Source organism: Paralichthys olivaceus, chromosome 10 (genome assembly GCF_024713975.1).
Source record: "Paralichthys olivaceus isolate ysfri-2021 chromosome 10, ASM2471397v2, whole genome shotgun sequence".
In the NCBI taxonomy this organism is placed as follows: Eukaryota; Metazoa; Chordata; class Actinopteri; order Pleuronectiformes; family Paralichthyidae; genus Paralichthys; species Paralichthys olivaceus.
The window spans coordinates 21,850,757-21,873,426 of record NC_091102.1 but is presented as its reverse complement, the minus strand read 5'-3'; the positions used below and the strand labels follow the sequence as shown (position 1 = coordinate 21,873,426).

Below are 22,670 nucleotides of genomic sequence, written 5' to 3'. Positions count from 1 at the left end.
AGAAACTCCACTTTACCCAAGAATACTTGAGCTTGACACTGAACTGAAGCTCCAAAAACCGCCCCGTCCTTAGCAGCAAAAGGCAGTACTTTATTTAGAACAGTAGGTGGCAGTAAATGAAATCAGACGGGATGCTGGAATCCCTGACTGGCCTTTTGGAAAAATCCAACCAAAAGTCTATCATGTATGAAACAAATAAAACCTTAATTGTTTGTCACGTCGAAAACAAAGACCCAGCATTTAGACATCCTACAGAGCCCGAGAGTCCTGTCAGCAGTTTTATTTCCACTCGACAGCCGCAGCAGTGATTGGAAATAAACAAAGCTTTGCTCCTATATTACACAGACACTGTGGTACGAACAAAGTAGTCTTGGTTTTATGACAAATTCCAGTGGACTCACTGCCCTTTTTTTACAATCTCAGGACTTAAACCAGTCTCTTTCAACTCTGCCTGCACTCTTTTATGCAATTCTGTATGACAGCCTGGTATTTACCCACAATACATGGCAGCCAGGGTCAGTTCAACTGTTCCTAACCTTGGAAGTCACCAGCTGTCAAGGCATTCCAGATATTCTTGAGGGCTGGGTTCTATCATGTGGATAACCGTGTGGAAAAGCCCTCAGCTTTTCAACAGAGGAAGGACCTGTCAGCATGATGAAGCTCAGTGCTGACCACAGTGGAGCCTTGCAGACACTCAGTTGTTTTAAACACCCAGTTGTTTCAAACATGCATATATGCAGTGTGCTGATTTGATGTAGAATGAAATTGTCTGTGTTGCAGTTAAGCACCAAAACATATTTTAATGAAAGAACAGTAAACATTTGTTTATGAATCAGTTATGTTTGTGCATTTGTGTCAAGATCTTGAGAAACAGCAAAGAAACGAATGATCTAGTACAGATTGATTTGGTTCATGTATAATAATGCAAATCACTGGAATGCTCTCTGATGGCCACAATTTTGCTTAAAGTAAATTATCCACAAAGCTGCAACATTCATTTTTATTGTATATTTCTTTGCAAACAAAACCATTCGGAAACACAAGAGAAGCTCATGTACTAGTCAATCAACTCTAAGAGAAACTGTGTTAGTGAAAGAAGAGTTGCCATACCCTTTTGTAGTGTTTTGAATCCGTTGCATCCATACTGTGCTCCTCATATCCATCTGCTGGTATAGAGGGCAGACATGTTAGTGTTGAACCTTTTTACAATCACCGAATGACAACATGCTGCACAAGAAAGCATTCGATCATTGGAAAGATGGTGTGCAAATGAATATCATATCAACGTATCACATCTTTCAAACCAGGTAACTCTTAAATCAATGAGCTTTGTCTTTACAGTGAGAAGCACATTAGTATTTCTACCAATAGGTAGAAAGAGAAAAGGGCAAAAGAAGGAACATTATGTGTTTTCATTTGATTTTCAGCTCCATTTATGCTCATAACAGTGAAGAACTGTGAACCTTTACTGCATCACCTCTTTATAATTTCTGATTTTATACAGTCTATGTTTCCGTCATAAATATATTTTTTCTAGATATCTGACAGAAATGTGCAGATAAATATAATATTAGTGCCAGCATTACCAACACTACCACAACCTCAAATAATGACATAATAATAGTAATGATTGCCATTATCCTTTTTTTATACTCTTGGTTTTCCCTGACTAAATCAACAGGCCAATGTGAATAAAAGCCAGATGAGCAGTGACAGTGCCAGCCTAACCAGAACTCGCTGATCTGCTCCAAAACCACTGTACACACTATGTGAGACAGTTTATAGTGTAATGTCATTATTCAGTGCTGAAACTAAACTTACCTTCTGTTTGGAATTACAATCATGAATATAATGGCTCAATATCATTGCAAGCGAACAAGGCAGTACACTAGTTTTGAACTATTTACAGTCATCCGGAATTAATCTAAGGAGGACCACACACATACTGGAATAATCCTCTGGGAGGCCCAGGGTGGAAAAACATGTGACCCCTGTTTGAGGTAATAGAAATTGGTTTAGGGAAACCAGTCAGTATGTTGACAGCCTTTACGTTTTTTTTTAATGGACAGCCTCGAAAAACTAATTTGCAATTATTCAAATTACCATTAACCAGCTAAAGTATGATGTACATAGAGCCTTCATGGTAACCTGGGGTTGTGAATCTTCATGAGCCAGTTTCCTGCTTTGTCAGCTTTCATCCCACAGTTTCAAAAAAAGAAAAAATCTTAGGAGTAATCTCAGGGCAAACAGTTGATACATATCCAGTTCATTGTTGTTAGTCATGTGAGCAGCAGAGTAAAGGAAGTGTCTCTACTGGATATGGACATTCATTGTGCCAAAGAATGGAGCGACGTCTACGAGCTAGTTCAGGCAGCCAACTCCAGCTGTGCTGCTCCAGTCATGTGACATACACAACGTGACATACCTCACTCTCCACAATCATCTATAATACACACCCACCTTATTAGGTGGTCTATTTAAGCAGAGAAAATGTCCCATCACTCCCTTTGCTTGCCTTTCCACCAACCCAGCATCCAACTTTAGGCTCCAACGCTGGGGGGTGAGGGTATTAGCTCATCACTCCCATCATAACTATGTTATCATATCAGGGGGACTGATTAAGACGGAGCATAGACGCCAAACACTAACATGTTCTACTGTTGCAATAAACACAATTGAACGTGAGTTGTCTGATTGAAATAAAACTTAAAACTTAAAATTGCCAAACTGTTATGAGTAAAGGTGAAAGGATGTAAATAGAAAAGGTATATGGCATGCTCATTCTCTGGGAAACTAAGGATAGAATTGCCATCTCCCTGAATAATGCTAGGTTTGCAAATTTGCCAAATCATTTCTTGTAGCTTATCAATACTTTCCACGTAAAGTAATAAATAGAAGCAGGAGCAGCAGTAGCAGCATTAAACAAAGGAGCCAGGTCTAGGGAAGCCAAAAAATTGAGCTCAGCTCTTTTTTGTCCAGTGTGTGTAAACGAAGACACTGCTGTAGCTGCAGTGCTACATTTCTCCTTCTTCACATGGATACTGTACACATAAGATGACACCGTCCAAACTATGGGGGCCCAACGGACCACAGCACAACACACACAGTAAAAAGACAGCAGCAGAAAGTATGTGTGTGTGGGAGAGTGAGTGTACAGTCATGCATGTTGAATTCAATCCAGATGGTCACATGAATCTGTACATGAGTTGCCAATTTGATCACAATGCATCTGTTGACCTGCATATTGTAACATTTCACATAGCTACATCTTGCATCTGTGCACACTCGAAGAGCTGGCTTCCACATCAGAACATGACAGAACAAAGCTTTGTTCTCCCTCCCTTTTTCTCTTCTCTTCTTCTCTCTAATGCTTCTGGTTGTTGGAGTCTTGCAGAACTGAATCATTTAATTCCAGACGTAAAAAATAGAAGACATGTGACTGGAGGATCACAAGGCCCGCGGGGCTAAGCCAGCCAACTAACTCTCTCTGTATACCCTCCTAAAATCCTTGAGGGTGACTCAGCGCAAGCAGTACCAGGAGTCCCAGCTGCCTCCTTGTAAATTCATTGATGTGAGGCTGGGATCTCACTTGGAGGCCTGCAATGTACACTAATGCTTAATGCTGATATGCAATGTACTTAAATGTAGAAGGGCACTTGCTTTCTATGCTCTGGGTGCAGCCACAGGATATTTGCGACGCTACATTAGCAACTTCAAAAAACATAGGAAAGAGTGCTGGAAAGGTTTTGATGAAGAATGTCATAGCGTCACTGCACTAAAATTTAAACACGAGGAGAGAACATAAACAGGCCTTATCACCGCATTAGTATCTCTGGTAATAATGTCTCCAAACACACAGCAGACAATGTTTGTATACACAGAAGGTGGACGTCTGCAACCCACTGGTCAGTTAAGGACAAATAAAATCCAAACAATGCAGGACCTGTTCTGAGCCATTTCCAGGCATGAGAAACTAGTCTGTGATAGCACTCAGCACAGCTGTGACAAGTCTGAGCCGGAAAATCAGGATAGATGGAAGAGATTAGACCCCATGATAGCTTTGGCAGCCTGCTCATTATTGGCTTACAATTTGAAAAACAGAAAAAGTCATTCTGGTGACTCAGTGTCACAAAAATGAAAGGTCTCACAGACAGATGGGTGACAAATTAAATAAAAACACAGACATTAAGACGATGTCCACACTAATTTTCCAAACAGTCTCTGGTGAGACGAGCGTTTTCCCTTGTCAGAAGTAATCCGACATCCATTTACCTGAAAATTCACATGACATGACCACTCATGTGCTGTTCATGCATGTGTTGGTGAAACAGGAAGCAGATTGTCTATTTATAGTTGGTTGCTTAGTTGCAGAAAATACGTGGACGAGAAACAGCAATGGTGAAAAGTAAGAGCAGTATTTCTTTTCTTAGGCGGACAACAAGGTGGATTTGGTTCTGAGAGAGTTAGCAACACTTTGCGTTCACCACCGGTAGTAGAGTCCTGACCGAACTGATACAAACTTTCCACACAGTTACAGTACAGTGTGCAGCTGTTGATTTTCCACGAAGCATTTTCATTTATTGGGGATTTCATATGGTCAAGCTCAAGCAGGCTTCCAGCAATCCTCTGCAACTCGAGCAGAATCCACTTCTGATTCGCAGCACCCCTCAGGGCTTGTAAAAGGAGTGAAACAGATGGACATTTGCTAAGGCTGCCCCTTTAAAGTGAGCAGTTGAACCAAGACCTGACATTCTACCTAAGTTTGTAACCTGTGATTTGCTCTGCTTAACATTCACATATACATTTCCACATGACAGCTGTGCAGAATAACCACAGTGTTTGAATGTTGACCACTGAGCAGTAATGTGGTAAAACTAATCTTTGTGCTGTCAGGCCACCACGACAGTGTTAGTAAAGTAAAGGGGGAGTATTAATGATTTACTTATTGCTTACGGCTTTTCATTAGGGATTAAAACATTCCAGACACTCCACTTTAAATAACAAGTTAAACAATAAAGAGAAAACTAACCACAGAATAAAAATTGGACCACTCACCTCCACAGTCACTCTGAGAGCAACTGTGTTCACTGTTCAACCTCTTGAAGAGTGATCGCATCACCTTGGCGCTGCCAAAGCGCTTAAAGCGGGTACGGACGTTTTCATGGTACCACTCCAATGTGCCGATCTTGAGGACCCTGTCAGAGGACATAGTGGATACATGAAGGATGGGCTACGGATAAATGTATACACAGACCAGGTTAATTAAAAAAATACCTGTGGGAATACCAACGCCCCTCCAACCTAGAAATCAATGCTTTTTGTTGCACAAAGCAAAGGCATGCAATTATTGACTGCAGCACAAAGTACAGTGTATTCACCCATTTATGTAGGGTTTTAGCAGGAGATTCATGGCACACTGTGTTCTAGACACTGCCTGAGGTCAGTGAGAGGGCTTTTCAGAGCCCAGCCTCGTCTGAGCAAACAACAGTATAATGGTTACATATGGAGCTGGAGTGAGCTGGATATATTAAGTTCTAATGCTGCAATAGAGCTTTAGCAGTTAAAGTTGAAACACCAACTATAATCAAATGCAGAATTTGCCGTAAAAGTCTATGTTTGTGCAAAACACTGAATCACTAACTGTTCACAAAGTTGTTCTGGTTGTGATGCGTCCACAGGGCAGTACTATACTCAGAGAATTCATTGTGAGTAGTTTGTATATGTTCATCGAGCTTCAAAGGCGGACAATGTGTATCTACACACTTCAGAGACACATAACTCACATGTTGCAATCTAACAAATACCAGAGTATTAGAGCTGGTGACCAGTTGGTGATCAGCTTACAAACTAATCAATACAGTTCCCTCACTCTCACATACCTGTCAGCAGTTGTATTTCATTTCTGACAGTCCAATTATGAAAAAACTTGATGGTGTAACTTCAAAGTATTTTACATCATATTGACTAATATCCGGACTCTGCAGCTTTTGTGTGTTAATGTACAATGAGATTGGATCCACAATAGCCAAACAGAATAAGTTTATTTTTATTCAAAATAAAATTTGCAGTAATAATCGTTGAGGGAGGCGAAGACCTTGTGGATATCAGCCAAGTACTATAATTGTACATTCCTCCAATACAATTGAGAGAAAACCTGTACACATCTATAAAATAAATCCCATTCAGCATCTTAATTATCATTTTTTCAGTTTACTAAATATATCGGTAGTTGGTCAAAGGAAGCTCAGCATAATTTACCAAAGTCACAGCCAGAGTAGAAAACAAAGGCTCTGCAAATGGATTAAGACTTGAATCTATGCACTGTAGGCTTACAGTATGTTTTCACACTGAGTGAACATTCTGTGACCTCAGGCTTGAATCCCCCGTGTCAGGTTGGTCACATTCAAATGGGGGTCACACAAAGATGAACTGTGTTGCACGAATCTTGACCTTCAAATGAACTGACACAGCTGTTCAAAGATAGAGTAAGCATGACTTTCTGTTACCAAGCGAGCAACTCTTTCAACTGTGATTTCATGGCTGTGATTTTGCCCACCAGTGCCGTCCGGACCATATGCAATCAAATGCAACATTGATTATTGATTTGAACCAGTGAAGAACCACTGCATTCTTTAAAACGAGCACTTTCTTGTGACGATTTAATGCACAAAATCAAATACGTCTAACCAAGATGTGACTGTGCAATATGCAAACACGACCAAATCTTTTGACATTGTGATTTGAAAACTCATTTAAATTGTGTTTGTGAAGTTGTGTTTGTGTTTCATACAGAATAACATGGACACATATTCACATTTGTAGTTGTTAGCTCTGCCTTGGACCGCACTTGGTTCTGCTCTGTGCTACAGGCCTAGTTTGCAGGTGGCTATATGACACATGGATCTTCTCTCACCCTCTCTCCATCGTCATCACATGAATGTCTCATCAATACATATTCACGACTGCAACCATATTGTGGATCATGGAGGCATGTGATCATGGATAATGATTTCTGCCATATGGCTAGATTTAAAATAGACCTACTCACATACCCTACTATAAGCAATTACATTAAAGGGTTACAAAAATGTTGGCAGCGCCAAAAAAGTATTTATTAATGCAGGTTTCATATGTTTAATTTGTCATTTCCTACCTGGCCATATGACAGGGATCACACACTGAGCCATGCTCCTTCTTGTTGTAGCGGCTGCAGGACTTGCAGATATAATGGTGGCAGTCCAGACACTGACGTTTGCTATTGACCAGGAATTTGAAGGGCTGGAGGCATCGAATACAGTAGGACTCAGTCAGGCTGGTCTGGTGTCCTAAGAGCTCCCTTTTAGTGTCTTCCTTCTCAATCTTGGTCTTCAGCTCACTGAAAACACAACGTCATAAATGTTGGAAGAGTGAAGTAATGGTTCAGCAAGGGCATACTTTTCCCCCAGTAAATATATTCTGTAAGCAAACTACCCAAACCACAAAAATCTGCCATCTTTAACACCTGTAGCAAATTTCAACATGTGGTGTCGTTTAGCTCTTTTCTCTTCAGAGAGCATTCTCAAATGTGCAATATGGCACTAACATAGGGCCAGAAACACACCCTCATGCACTGTATTCACCAATTTGAAAAGAAAAAGAAAACATATGTCAAACACTTTTTATCAGAGCAGTTCTGGCCAAAGATGAGATAAATCCCAGCTGTTCACTGCATACAGTCAGATGAAAAAACATTTTCCAGAGGGAAAATAACTTTAATGTATCTTTTAGTCCTAAATTAACATTATGTAGTCAATACACATGATTGAAAATGCAAAAGAAGAGATATTTTCATCGCTAAAGCTGATAGAATATCAGAGAAATGTGACTTATATCGACGTATTAGTACTGTGGCAATTACTGTGTGTGCTTCTGAGTGGGGTGCAAAACTGAATATGTTTGGCCTTTCACCAAGGTCTGCAATTGACAATGATGCATGATTCACTGAAGTATGACTGATTACTGTATAGAGCTAATATATGTCATGCTACATTAGATGTGCTAGATACAGCTATTGAAATTATCACCAAGAACATTTTTGATAAATGGGATACAGCCGCTGGCCACTAGTGGTATGACTTACAAACACTGACAACACTGCTCTGATTTGGCTGCAGGAATCACTGCCAAATCATGTTTGAGATGCACATCTAGGGACAGGCAATTGTTTTTGCAGATAATGTTCTGAGTGGAAATTTGCAAAAAAATACTGCACTGTGTTCTTCCTGTGAAACATTTGGGGCAATCATGCCTGCATAAAGACTTTAGCCTAAATGTTGAACAAGTAACTGTGGTGCTGTTGTGTGTACGTGTCTATCTTATTAATAAGTGTGTGTTTCTACAGCTAGGAAAACAAACTTTTTGAGTCCAAATCATGTATAAGATGGTTGTCAGTACATGGACGACAACACATGCCTTCATTTTGGCAGCTTTGTATAAACATTATGTCAGTCTTATTTCATAGAAAAGCAAGTAGGGGAACTGAATACTGTGGTGCTTCTCCAGGAAACAGTCAGTGCAATGATAATGAAGTTGACTGATATAGACGAGATACTACTGATTTCTCTCTTGAAAATTTGAAGTTTTTAATATTGTCTTTCTTTTTTTTGTATTTACCAAACATCTACTCTCTGTGTATAGCAATACATTGATTTGTAAGTTTAACCAGTACCAGTAGAGAATGCACATGTAGGTGCAAGTGAGCAAGGTGTGATGTTATCCTGTAGCGCTTCATTAATCTGTTGTGATTTATGTGAAAATGATTCACCATATGTATAGTGGAGGGGACCAGATGACGGTATGCCAGGGTGTATCCCACTTCTTGTCCAATGTCAGCTCGGATTGGCTCCACTTATCCTTCGATAAGTGATTTATTTAGTAAATGAATGGATGAATGGATAAAGGTTCATTTTCAGTAATTACACAAACATTAGCTATCTCAGTCTTCAATCTGTTTCCATAGATATACAGTAAATTAACACTTTCTTTCCTCTCGGAAAACTCTGAAGGTTAGCCATTTTGAAAGTACTCTGTCTGAAGCTCATGATTATACCTGCACAATAGAATAAGTGCACCAAAAAACTCAGCCAATTACCACTCATCAGCTTTAAAAAGTAAAGCTTTATCCTTCTCAAACACATCTTTCCTCTCCTCTCTATGACTTGCTGGCTCCTAACACGTGCATCCTGAATGACGTCTTCGCTTTGAGTCCAACTGTTTTTTTCAGTCACAGCCTCACTCAGCACAACCAGATGCTGACAGTACTGGGGAGGAAACATTCAGATAACAAGTCCCAAATGCCACAGAGCGTGGGTGGAGCATTAACCCTTAGACCTTCCCCTGCATTTTGTGCCTTCACGTGTAAGAGAAGGCAGTCCTGATACTTGTTGGGATGAAGGGGGAGGGCCAAAATGTAAGGGACGCCTACAAATGGAGATGTTTTGGGCTGACACTTCAAACCGAGGGCGAGTATTTCCCAGAATGCCTTGTGAATCACGGCACCTGGGAGAGAGTCCCACAAATGTAGTATTTTCTCCATCCATTAGGATGTAAATTATAATATTAATGGTATTATCTTAGTTTAATATCATTTCAATGTATTGTGGTATTTTTTTATAACAACCTTGAAAAATGCATGCCAGTGATTTTTTTGCATTATAATCTTTACATAAAAATTCCTTTTTGAGGATACACGATGCACTTGATTTAACCAGTGTAGAGCAATGATGTTGCTGAACTTAAATGCTCCTCTATCAATAATGCATCCTGGCAGTGTTTCATATACAGACCACTGCTAGAAGCCTGAAGCTTTGTGCTTTTGATTCATACAAGAAATAATGCAGAGAATCTTGTCTTTTCAATTTCCATGGGATGAATGGCAAATATCATTGATTCAACTGCATTAGCATAGATGCTAGGATATTATAGGTTTGTCACTTTTGTAACTGCAAGCAATAGCATAGGTTTATTTAAGATCTCAACAATGACATCCCTGGCAAAACTTTTTGTCGTGTCTTTTTACATCGATGACTACTGATGACGTGACGGGTTCCCGTGGCAACTACTGATGATGTAACAGCTTCTTGAAGTGATGCCCCAATTCTTGGGAACGATTTCATCCACTAACCCTTATAACTCTTTTCTAAGGGGCACGATAACCCGCGAAAAAAAAAGGTTTAGGAGCAGGGAGAATGGGGGAAATTGGATTGGGTCTTTGTATCCTTAGTGTCCTGTACTCTCGTGCTACTGGCCATAACTAAAGTGATTTAAATGTAATATCTGTCAAATCTGCCCTACTCTGAAACAGAAGTTTGCTGGAGGCGACATCCAAACTATCCATTCACTGACACATGGCTGACAAGGTTTAGAGATCAAAAACATCTGCAATGGCTTAAGAAGCGTGAGAGTGCTGCCCTCTGTACGCGGTTGCAAGTGGTTTATTCACATGTTGGTGGATTGAAAGAATAATTCAGGCTGTGATTTTGAATCCATCTGAGGCCAACCTTGCACAAACCACCCGACAGCTAATTCTGTAGGCTAACTCCAACCACTTTGTTGATCTGGGAGGATAGTTATCTCTAAAAACATTTGTAACCAACAAATCTGAAAAAAAAATGTCATTTGGTTTTTTAACAATTTTAGCAATTTCATAAATTGCAGGAATATACATGTGTATTCAGTGTTGGTCAGATAATAATATATTATGTCAAGATAAGTTAATTAAACATTAGTTGAAGAGCAGTAGATTTCTTTTCTCTCTCTCTCTCTTTTGTCTCTCCTCTTCTGTAATGATAAAAACATGACTGCTCTCTGGTTAAAATGCTTCACTTTTTTGGTAGATGATAATTATCATTGATGGCCCTCAGTGAAGATTGATCAGGCTGGGATCAGCAGACAAATGCACAAATGCCTGCAAACCACAGAAACTCAATGTGGTAGCTGTTCGTGTTAGCTGTTTTTGGCTACAGCAGGTGGCTACAAACTCTGGATAATGTACTTTGCATTCTAATATTATAGGTGATTTAACCATTTTAAGTTTATTTTATTTATTTGCCTTTAATTAAATAAAAGGACATGCAGCAAACATCAGGGAGAGAGAAGGAGCATAATATGCAAGGTCCCCAGTCGGGATTGATCTGTGGGAATTGTGTTTGTGTTGAATTTGCTGTAACCATACTGTTAAATGTGTCTTCTTTGTCCAATTCTGCTGACATCTTTATTGGTGAGGTGATCAAGGGACTGTAGTGTTTCATTCAACATGAACACAACATTTTAAAGCAGCAGGTAATAAAACAGAAGTTTTACATTGTAAGTTTATACAGTCAATATATGTGAGTAATGTTTTTAAATATGATTCTAATACTCACTCTCCTTTTTTCTCTGTTTTGCCCCCCCCCCCCCCCATTTTCTGAGGAAACTATAATTAACTGAAATGCTCCACAATTTTTACCAACTAGCCACTAACTTAGTTTTTTAGTGTGGCTGCTATAGTGCACAGCTACTTAATCAGAGGGTTTTCACAAAAAGCTCCTGTAGCAAACTTTAAGACAATGATGTTACAGGCTGCAAAACCAAAACAATCAGCTGAAAGCTGCTAAACTTGTATTAATATAAACTGCAGAGTATTGTTTTTTGTGTCTGTCACTGCTTTCACATTATGCAATTAATTGTGTATATAATATAATTGTGAATGATTTAAAAAGAACAGATGTTATTAACAATCTAATCTTGACTTTAAAGGGAGAGTTCAACCAAAAAACAGCGTTGTAGCCAAATCCAATAAAATTGAAGTAAATGCTGACCGATTCTTCTAACGTAAAAAACCAACAGAAAAAAGTCATCCAAGTGTCTGTAAGCCCAGACATTTAAATTTGACTTATTTCAGGGTGAACTATCCCTTTAAATGAAAACAAAATAACACTTTCTTTTCAACCTAGGCTTTTTCTTAAACGGATAGTTCACCCATAAATAAAAAATCACTCATCTACTCACCACTGACAGACATGCTAATGTCCGCTAGTATCGGATTCTGCACTCACACTGTTTACCCCTGAGACTCCTAAAGTGTTTGTGGACTCAAACACTTCACCACCCCTCCATCGACATAGTGGTGAGTAGAAAATGAGTGAATAGGTGAACTTTCCCTTTAATTTTCTCCTCTTTCTTTCATATTGAAAACATGACGGCTGTTAACATAAGGCTAAGTCATCTAAAATAGATCATATGACTATGTTGTACCAGATGTTATAGGGAGTTCTACCAAGTAACATGATGTGTCCAGCATCATTATTTTTCCTCTGTATTTGATTAAAAGCTGGTACAGCAGTAGATTTGCTTATCTGGCAAAGCCCTGGAATCTGGGTGTGGCTGCTAGATGTGCACTTTGTTACTTTGCTCTTCATAGCTGTCTGTGTCTGAATGTTGCCATACATTATGGTTCTCACCATGTCTGTCTGCAACAAGTTTTTTTTTTTCAAATATTGAAAGTTTATTCCTGTATTACTAAATCAAATTTTGACAAAGCACACTAAAGAACAAAAATCTATCTCTAAGAATCGAATTTCTGAAAGTCGAAATCATTAACAAGATAAGTACCAAAATCCTTTTGTGGTCCAACATATGTGGTTTTACAAGATTTAGGTGTGACAGTTTTATATGGAAACCACATGGAGATCTGTATCTATTTTTAGACTGCAGAGGCCTTGGATGAAAACAGGAGATGCCTGTGCAGCAAACAACAGCTCATTTGGATGGAAAGCAAATGGCTGAAGAAGAACCTTGGCAGGGACTGCAGTCTAAGTGGATGGAATTTAGGGACAGTGCCTGTCCTTGTATTTGTGATAAAATCTCATCTATCTATCTGCATGACCCTATAGGAGGGTCAACTCTTCAGTCAACTGCTTGACCAACTATAGAATGATTTGTGAATGGTCCAGTAAAAACAGCATGTATGAAAAAGAACAATAAAAACAAAACAAAACAAACTCTATAACAAATGTCTGGCTTTCTCCATTTACTGCATTGTTGAGAAATGCATATGCACACCAACAAAAGCACAGTTTAGTTTATTGAATGAGGATGATATAGCTCTCTGTCTGAAAGGAAATGAGGAGCAGAAAATCAGAAATATATAAAAAAACGTCTCAAAGTCTGGAACACTTTAAATTTGGTTCAGATTAGAATCACAGAAATACTGAGAAGTCCCTGGAGATCAAGGCCGTAGAGAAGTAGTAGAAGCAGAAAATCAATTTTTTCTTTGATAAGAAATCTTATTAAGAGACTTACTGTTTGAGAAGTATTTTGTCAGTGACTCAATAAGGGATTTGTTACAGCACACATGGGTGAACCATGTCTACACAACATAGCCCTGGAGGTCTGAAATAAACAACTGGGCAAACTCAAAGAGTAACTTTCCAGGAGCTATGATGACCTCACTTTAAGAGGGGCCCCACCTCATATTGAGATTTAAAAGGGGATCTCATCTTATTTATGCCTTTGGGCCTCTTAACGACTGGCTCTGATTGGATTTTTTACCAAATAATTAATAAATTAAAAAAACACTGTATACACTTGAAGTTAGGCTTTATGTATCAGATGTAAATCTTCGTTTATCAATGTGTCACTGGTTGTTTGTTTATTTTGTTGAATGTTAAAATGTCATCCCACTTTACAAGATAATGATAAATTCCCTCCAAACTTCCTCAGCTTCATATCTAAACTGTTTATCACTCACTGTCACAAAGGAGACATGAGTGAATCAATGAATCATCTGACATGCAGCTCAACAAAGTTAGGCCATCACTTGCTTCTACACTGTCGGTCTGTTATGACCAGAAGCTGATGGGTTGCTATTAGTTCAATTTTGCAAAACTTAATTTGCTATTTTTATGTTTTGTTATTGTGTTATGTTACTATGACGATTCATCTCCTTGTGCTTTTACACTGCACTACTGTATAACATTGACAATTATTCTACATTTGACATCTGGACCACAGGTTGCTCAGTTTAAAAAGGAGTAGGTGAGGTGATTGTAGCTAAGGTGAGGTGATTGTTGTCGTTGGAACCGTTGCAATGTACCGGGGCCCAAAGGTTGTTGGGGGCCCACCTACAGTCCAATGTGGGCCTTATAGATGAGCCCATGTTGGCCAGTCATAGATTAAGATAGATTTCATTTCCAGATCAAGATGGCTATATTTATTCTGGCATAATGAGTTATGCTTGTGGTTTTGAGTAATGCCTATTTTTAGATTTAGACCTGGCACACTGACCAGTGCGCAGGATGATGCGCTTCATCAGGATGCACAGCGCCTCGCAGAGCACTACAGCGGAGATTTACACCTGAGTTTTCCAGACCGACTGACTGTATTCAGAGCCTGCTTAAGATCTGAAATAGAAAAACAATCAACTGTGAAGGGTCTAGCCAAGATCATGGAGAACAGTTCACTGGCGGCCTCATTCAGCGATGTTTGCATTGTTACTGCTACTCACCATACTCATAACTGTTGCCACTGCAGAGCGCTCTTTTTCAAAACCGAAGCTAATTAGGACCTATCTAAGGAGCAGCATGGGACGAGAAAGACTCAGCGGCCTGGCAATACTCTCAAAAGCGAACAGAGCCAGGAATATGGACTTGAAGAGTGTTGTCAGTGACGTCGCTGAGCGCAAGGAAGAACCTTTTTCTCAGTGACAACAGCTTTTTCTTCTTTCCTATGCAGTGGGATCAGGGATTTAAATGTACAGTGATTGAATTATTATCTCTGGAATGTTAGGAGATTCTCACCGACTGTAATCTGTGTCTATGATAACATTTGGCCTGTGCCATTGATGATGAATGATGAATTTTATAAATGCAAATGATTGTGTAATCAGGGTTAGGGTTACCATGCTAATAACTAGCAATGACTATGGGTGTTTTCAGGTGTTAGAGGATCCCCTCTTTTTTTTATTGTGCAGGCTAAACACTGCTAGCAACAATTGTATTCTTAATGCTTTGGGTGACTTTGTTTCTAGCTCATGTGTATGGGTCGTCTCCCACAACAGGAGAAACGTTGAATCACACAAGTTTATGTTGATTGGTTAAACACCCATATACAACTTTAAGCTAGCTGTGTAAACAGCAGCACATAAGTCATAAAAGTAGTAACTAAACATGGACCAATAAACCCACACTGAAGTCCAGTCCAACAAACACACATATGCAACCACGGCAACATCCTTTCATCTGGTCGTGTTTATCAAAGAAAGGGTTGATGTTGTTTATTGCCCAGAAATTACACTGCAATAAGATCCAGTCTGCGGCTTACATCACTTCAGGGTGTCTATTGGTGGTGTGATTATTAAAATGATGTGGCTCTCAGGAAAGATCCCCAGCAGGGAGTTTTTCTTGGGGAGTCCCCAGAACTGAAAACATCAGGCAGTAAAGTACTGTTTGGCAACATTTGCTGTAGTCATTGAAGCTGAAACTGATTAGATGACCTAGTGAAATCATCCTGTGTGGAACGTTACCCTCAAAAATTTGTATTTCTTTCCAACAGTTGTTGAGACAAACCCTCTAAATCCAAAAAGTCAAAGGCTCAGTAAAGTCAATAAGATTCACTGTGACTGTACAACTTGAATGTCACAACAACAGTTGCCATCTTTAGAGCCACACAGCTAACATAGCAACTCAGTTAATAATAAAAACTAATTCCTACTTGCTTATAATAATACGGAAATAGCAAGGAGGGAAAGCCATTCTTTACAGAGCAACAACTAAAGCTTTAGCCACAAAGTAAGAATAAATTCAGAATAAAACTGACCTCCATCATGAAAATAACGGTGGAGAAATGGAATAGAGTGGCGCAGAGGTGTAGCATCTATGCATGAAAGACCTTAAGACTACATTATATATAGCCAAATATACTATATGATATGAAAAATACATGACTTTGCAGGGTAACGTGAAGTACAGTTCAATAGAGTGCAATAATTTGTCTGTATTGGTTTACTATAATAAGGTTAGAACTTGTCAATAATGTAAGCAGTATATAAATAAATACTGTGTGTGCTTTCGTAATGCCAACCCTCAAATAATTCAGTTGTATAATGCAGCAACACTGCCTGACATTAGTTATAGAAAGGTTTTATATTTATAACTTACCCAAGTCTGTCTTCCTCCTTCTTCCGCAGGTCAAAATCTCGCTGGACAACGTCCCACACATGTTTGGCCTCCTCATCTGTGAGCCTGGAAAGATCCAGCTTCTTCCCTGTTGTGGTGCCAGGCATAATGAAGAATGTGTGCTGCTGGGCTATAATGGAGTAATATAAAATGGGTTGGTTTTTCAAATAAAGTTTGAACAGTGTCAAGAAATGATGCACAAGATTAGAGTTAAAGTAAGTTTTTGTTTTCTACTGTGTCTTTCACAGCAAAATCCCACGAGTAATGAGTCATCTTATCTATGACCAGTATGTGCATGAGGAATTATCATAGCCGTCAATTAATATTAAACATATGCACCAAACATAGTCCTGATAAATCCAAACTCTCTTTTAAAATGTTTCATGCAAATAAATAAATTCTGTCGTGACTTCATGGTCAATGGTCAGCCCCCTGGCGGCCCCCTGTGTGTGGGTGTGTGTGTTTGTGTGTGAGTGAATGGCCGGTTGGAAATCACTGTCTAATCACTATATAGTCCACTATAAACTATGTTTGCCATTTTGTAGTGGTGTCTGAATGTTGAGTGAAGTAATTTACACTGCACTCATTGTTTCCCACAATGCATCGTAAAAAGTAGTGCACAACCAATGGTCACCAACCAAGCAATATACTGTATACCATCATGCATTGCGGCCGCTGCGGAGAGAGAAGAGGAGCGAGGGCAGCAGGAACAGCCTAGCCTGTCGTATAAATGTGAATAGAAGCAGAGCTGCACATCACAACACAAAGTTCGGGAAACACGTTTTTCTACATTTAAAGATGCTCATTCAATATGTTTATTAACTTAGTGAAAAAGGTTTTAAATTTACTTTTGGATTTTCAACAGAGTGATGTTGCTGCAAAAAATGACTTAATTACTGGCAAAAATTCACCAATTAGTGTCTGAAAGCCTTTCTTGTCCCGATGAGCTCAACATATAGTCGTCTATACACTGAAGTAGGGAATAGTGAGTGAGTGGCAAGAAACCCATTTGTTTGAATGAATGAACAATGATTGGTTTGATGTGCTTGGTGTGTGTGAGTATGTGTGTGATTGGTTTGGCAGGTCTGGGCACGGGCATGGTTTTTCCCTCTGCAGGTCCCTGGCACACCTGCAGCTGGTCTCCTCTTATCAGCTGATGCAGCGTAGGAATCCTGGTCTTCCTTCCACTCGTCGCCAGAGTAAACAGTTTGACTACGTGGTGGTATTTGACCAGCATTGGCTCCTGTTTGTGCTCTCAGGCCGTGGTTATCATAGGTCAGATCATAGCGGAGCTGCCAGTCTGTTTAACCACCTGTCTGCCCTGCCTGAATCCTGCCTGCCTGTTACCTGCCTGATCATTGTCTGCCAGTTTCGCAGATGAAGAAGCCAACTGTAAATACGCACCGCCTGAAGACCAGCTTCCTGTTGTCTGTCAGTTTCCTGCCTATCACTCTGTGGGAGCCCACGTGGCACACCTCACCAAATTAAATGAGTACTCTGTTGTCTGAGTCATGCTCTTGAGTTCAGCTCCAGCTTGAAACCACAACAACTACACTCCTAATGGCTCCATAGGAAAAAATTTAGAGCTGGAAAATAGTTGTGACGAGCTCATAAAGGCAGATTTATTTTCTTTTTATTATGGTCCACATTTTTAGACATGCATGCATGAAGGAATCTTGGTAGCTGTCAAACTCAAAGGCCATATTTAAATCTCTTAACTCTTAACTAGTTTTCTTGCCAACTACTGGAGAAAATATTTCTCGCTAAATATTTTTTTTCTAAAAACTAGTTGTGGAAGAACTGAAATCAGACTCACTAACATAACTGGCTGCTTAACTCTGCCTCCATCACGGCACTGGGAACTGGGTTTCCTCTCATTCTCATGGTTGAATCTTGCTGTTGCACGGCAGCCATGCTGATCGTGATAGCCATGTTACCATCTCTAGCAGCCAGAAAGAAACATCTGTGACTCATTGTCTGTTTGCCAATCTAAACAAATGACATGTTTTCTGATGGTGGTCTGGTGAAAATAACTGCATCCTATTACGATCAATGAGTTGATAAAACAGACGGATCTGGTTAATGGCACCAATATTTAAACCTCTTGGAAATGCTTTGGGGTAAAACTTTCTATTCACTTAAAGGTATGGCCAGGTTTATGCAAGTAAAACTAAGTGGTGATGTTTAATGAAAGACCTTTCAGCTGATCTTCTCTTTTGAGGTAACAGAAAAGGTTCTTCCCCTGGTACTTAGGAAACACATTCATAAGTAACAGTTCAACAAATGTCCACTGCTGCCCCTTTTTCATGAGGACAATGTCTTTTCTAGTTCTAAGATACATTTTCCTACCATCAATATGTATCAGCTGTCTAATGTTTGTATTTCAGTCAATCTGTCAAACTCTTACATTTTGGAGAAGTTAAAAAAACTTAATCCAAAATAGCAGATCAGAATAACTGTATAAGGTGAACTCCTACTAAATACATTTGTCTTATTCTGACGTCTTATGTTAAAGATTCTTGGGATGGGCATTTTAAATAAGCAGTTGCTACAAATGCATTGTATTGGATTATTGCTGTGCAATTCACTATGTATCCATATTGTATCTGTCTCTATCAAATCAACATACAAAAACTGCATTTGCACAATCCAACCATCCCATTGCTAGGGGATGTTTATCCGTTAGTGTCTGCTAATAGAAGCACCTTTCACATGATGTTGTTTCATAATGCACTGGCATTAGAGGATCTGGTAACTCAAGCTGACAGAGCAACACACACGCACACAAACAATACCAGTGAGTTGTACGTAAGCACTCAGACAAAATGAGGGAGGAGTGAAGGAATGTTCAGGAACATCACATAATGATAATCAAGTGATTGAGTAGCTTAATCTAATTTCTGCTTATGCAAGTGGGCAGTAATGGCAACAACAAGCAAGCAACTTTAACAGAGACACAAGTCCCATCTAAATGGTAGAATCTTAGTAGAACATTCACTTACTGATTATAACTTTCCCACCATTATATTCTTACACTTGAGCAGCCAAGAACTATACACAGGCTCTATATGTATTTGCTTAATGGGTGTGTGCAATTTGGTACCTTACTGTTGTATTAAGAGAACACTAAGAAAACAGATTGTATATTTATTGCTGCATTTAAGACTGGATCTCTTGGCCAGTAAAAGCTTTATTGTGTAACTTGTGGTCTAAAGGATTGTCAGCATGAAATTAAAACATTGATGCACTCAACTCAACAGGTGCACATTTAAAGGGCTCCTTGTGTTTGCAAAGGGAAGGTTGTGTTTGATTACAGGTGTGGAGACACACCAACCTGAAATAGTTTCATAACAAAAGAACGGCACAGAAAAACCACACGTTCACTCTGACTTTACATTCTTTTACATTGACTTTTCATTGTTCCAACCGCAGCTCAAAAGATTTATGAGAGATGAGAAAAGCTCCTTGGAATCTGCCTCAAATAATAAGAGATACAGATACTCAAAATCTTTATTAAAACTAAATGATTTTTTTTTTTTTTACAAATACTAGTAAATGTATGAGTGTGGTCCAGTGAAATAAGTAGAAATGTCTGTCCTTCACTGGAGTCTAAATAGCACGCATCTCAACATCAACAAGATTAAAATATCGCTTCTGAGACTCAGATTCTAAAATCAGTTTTTATCTCTTAATATCGCAATGACATAAAATGTGACTTACCTTGCTGTTGACTGAGAAGCCCTGTGGCGGTAAATCCTCTGAAGGCACACCAGGCTCACTGCAGGGCAAACTAAGTAGCAGACAGCAATGCTGATCACATGACGAGTTAACCAGGAGGAAGAAAGGCAGGAAGACAAGCCTCCTCACCGCCTTCAAAGGGGTCAGGCTATGTGCTTTGCCCCCTCTGGCCTCATTCCCAGCAGATTTCTTTAATTTTCACAGTTATTTTGGGAGAGCAACTGATCATGTTATATTGATATTGATCAGTTTGGAAGGAATTATTGTGCTCATTTTGTTGCTTGCACGGTATCTGAATGTGCAGTGATCCAGAAGCCAGTTTGGTTAAAGTCCCCAGTCACATGTGGATCCTGTGTTAATGGGTGGTGAGGCATAACCTCAACAACTTCTCTTTATGGCCTGATATGCTGGATTCATGTCTTTTTGTGGAAAAGCTGCAGGAAAACCTGTGCTGTATAAAGTTTAAGCAGAAGAAAGCAAAACACGTCCTAATCTTTTTTTTCCCTGTGTTAATAATTGATGCAGTGTTGGTTTGAAGGGTACTTAAGAGACAGAATATAGCTGTAAGGCTTATTTGTACAATGGGTGGGTCAACCTTCCTTTATTAGAGAGGAAACAATAGCCATTGATGAAGCCAAACATTTACAACTGGGATTAAGACTGGGAAAGAATTTATTTCATATCATTACAGTTAACATAATGTGATGTGAAAGCAGGGTTGGGAGGAGTAAGAGTGGCCATAGGACACTCCCAATCTAGGACATGAATTCACATTCAGAATCTGATCATGAAAAACCTTGAGAGACTCCCAACTAAACTAAAATCTAAATGATGAAGTGAAAACTTTTCCTTGTTTATTGATTTATGTCATCATCCTCTCATAAACATAACAATTTCCTCTTAATTCCTCTCTTCGTCAGAGGCTGATTTGAGCCGTGTGACTGTCCAGCAGTCCAGTTTTCCTGTTTGCTTAATCACCAGGCCCTGTCATCTTTCCCTAACAAACAACAACACTGACTTTGGAAGAGGTTAGTCACACAGAGGTTTTTTTTTTTCCTACACTTTACATTACTGTAAGTTTATAACAGTCTACTTATGCTCACAGGCAAAATACAGACTGAGCTTGGATAGTTTTGACATTTAAAAAGCTTATAATTTAATAGCATAGCATATTTGCAAATGGATCAATGTGTTTGTTAGATGTAAACAAACAATTTGTTACAACATCATGTTTAACAGCATTGAACTGTATTGGGAGAGAGACAGTTCAGACCTGAGACCTTTTATTTCTATGATATTATGTTTTGAACATGTGCACTTTCTCCCGCACACCTCTGGTCATGATGTACGAAACCAGATGAGTGAAAAACCTGCTAAAACTTCAAGAGCCTCACACAGAACCTTTTTGACTTTAATAAGAAAGACATTAACCCAAACAAAGGCTTTGGCTTCAGCACATTCAGTTCCTGCAGTAATGTTTACATTCAGTTCCTCCCTTTTTTTAAAATTTTGGATACTACCCAGTGCAAACAAGCTAATGTGTAAAAAAATCTGGCATACGATCAACCCGTCTGCATGTTTGACTTCAGACTCTGCTGTGCTGGCCTAAAGAAAACCAACCGGAGCTTTTCAAGGTAACTTGAGACATGAACTGTACCACAGAGTGTTAATCCTGTTCAAAAGAGTTTACTATCAATAAAAGTTTGAATTTGAATAAAAAATGTTCAGGGTTGAAATGATCCTTCTCTTTTACTTATTGTGCATGTTTGGCATCGTATCCTGTTTGTTTCATCCAATAGTAATAATAATAATAATAATTGTAATAAGCCACATTTGAGTGCATACAGTAAATTAGACCTTCAATGATCTGGTATTCGTGATGTAGCTCCATTTTCTATTCAGTCCATTGGTAGAGGTCAGGGAGTGTGTCTGCTGCGTGCCTGCTGCCGAGCTGTTACATGAGGTTTCTAGAATGATTACTGTATTTCCTTTAATAAAAGTAGGCCCATGTACTCAACCTTGTCAAAACAAATGAATAGATTCAGTCAATAGAAACGTACAAAAAGCGAGTACTTTTACTGTAAAACAGGTACACAAGGTGTTGCAAATATTTATTTTTGTGACATGTCCAACAGAAATGGAAAATGGTCTGTATTTTATAGCACATTTCTAGTCTTGATTACCACTCAAAGTGCTTTACAGTACAGTTTAGATGTTTAAACTGTGGTAAAAGATCGTTTTCACTGTCTATTTTGATGTGAAGCGTGCACGGGAAGTGGAGAAAATAGGCAAGATCCCGACTCTTTAGACCCTGAGATGTGCATCCAGTGCCCCCCAGGCGTAAAGCAAAGTCTCACAGCATTCTAAAGGTCACTGTTTGGCCGACGTTGGGAGTAGTACAACACCTCTTTGATGTCCAGCTGGATTTCCTTTGTGAAGTTGTCTGATATTACTGTAAGATCTGAAACACCCCGGCTTCATCACTGATGAATGATGATGTGTCCAGGGTTGCATAGAATAAATGTACGTGTGCAAAACTGTCGTAAAAAGTATGAAGTATAAGAAAAGTTAAGATAGCAAATAATATAATTGAATAAAAAATATGGGAACAGTTTGCACAGACCCACCAGTTGGTTGGTGTTTAGGTGCCATGCTCAAAGGAACAGAAGATGTGGAGTGGAAGGCACTGTTTATTGACTCCTATCTCTTCCTGCATGTCTAGGGATTCAGTGACCTCTC

The 22,670-nt window shown here is 39.2% G+C and overlaps 1 protein-coding gene across 16 annotated transcripts in view; it reads right to left on the bottom strand.

Annotated features, from left to right (window-relative positions):
• Positions 1-20,066, bottom strand: part of mlphb (melanophilin b) — a 32,379-nt gene extending 12,313 nt beyond the window's left edge. For 10 of the 16 annotated variants that reach the window (XR_011244358.1, XM_069533135.1, XM_020099648.2 and 7 more), the window contains exons 1-5: positions 19,914-20,065; positions 16,176-16,323; positions 7,154-7,375; positions 5,056-5,195; positions 1,111-1,166 (exon numbers count right to left, since the gene is read on the bottom strand). Coding sequence is in view for 15 of the 16 variants with exons in the window: in XM_069533135.1 (XP_069389236.1) it covers positions 1,111-1,166; positions 5,056-5,195; positions 7,154-7,375; positions 16,176-16,300 (543 nt within the window). In the remaining variant the exon portion in view is untranslated. Of the gene's footprint in view, positions 1-1,110; positions 1,167-5,055; positions 5,196-7,153; positions 7,376-16,175; positions 16,324-19,913 lie in introns of all 16 variants that reach the window. The other 6 variants (XM_069533146.1, XM_069533148.1, XM_069533137.1 and 3 more) reach the window with 2 other exon arrangements.
• Between the last annotated feature and the right edge of the window lie 2,604 nt (positions 20,067-22,670).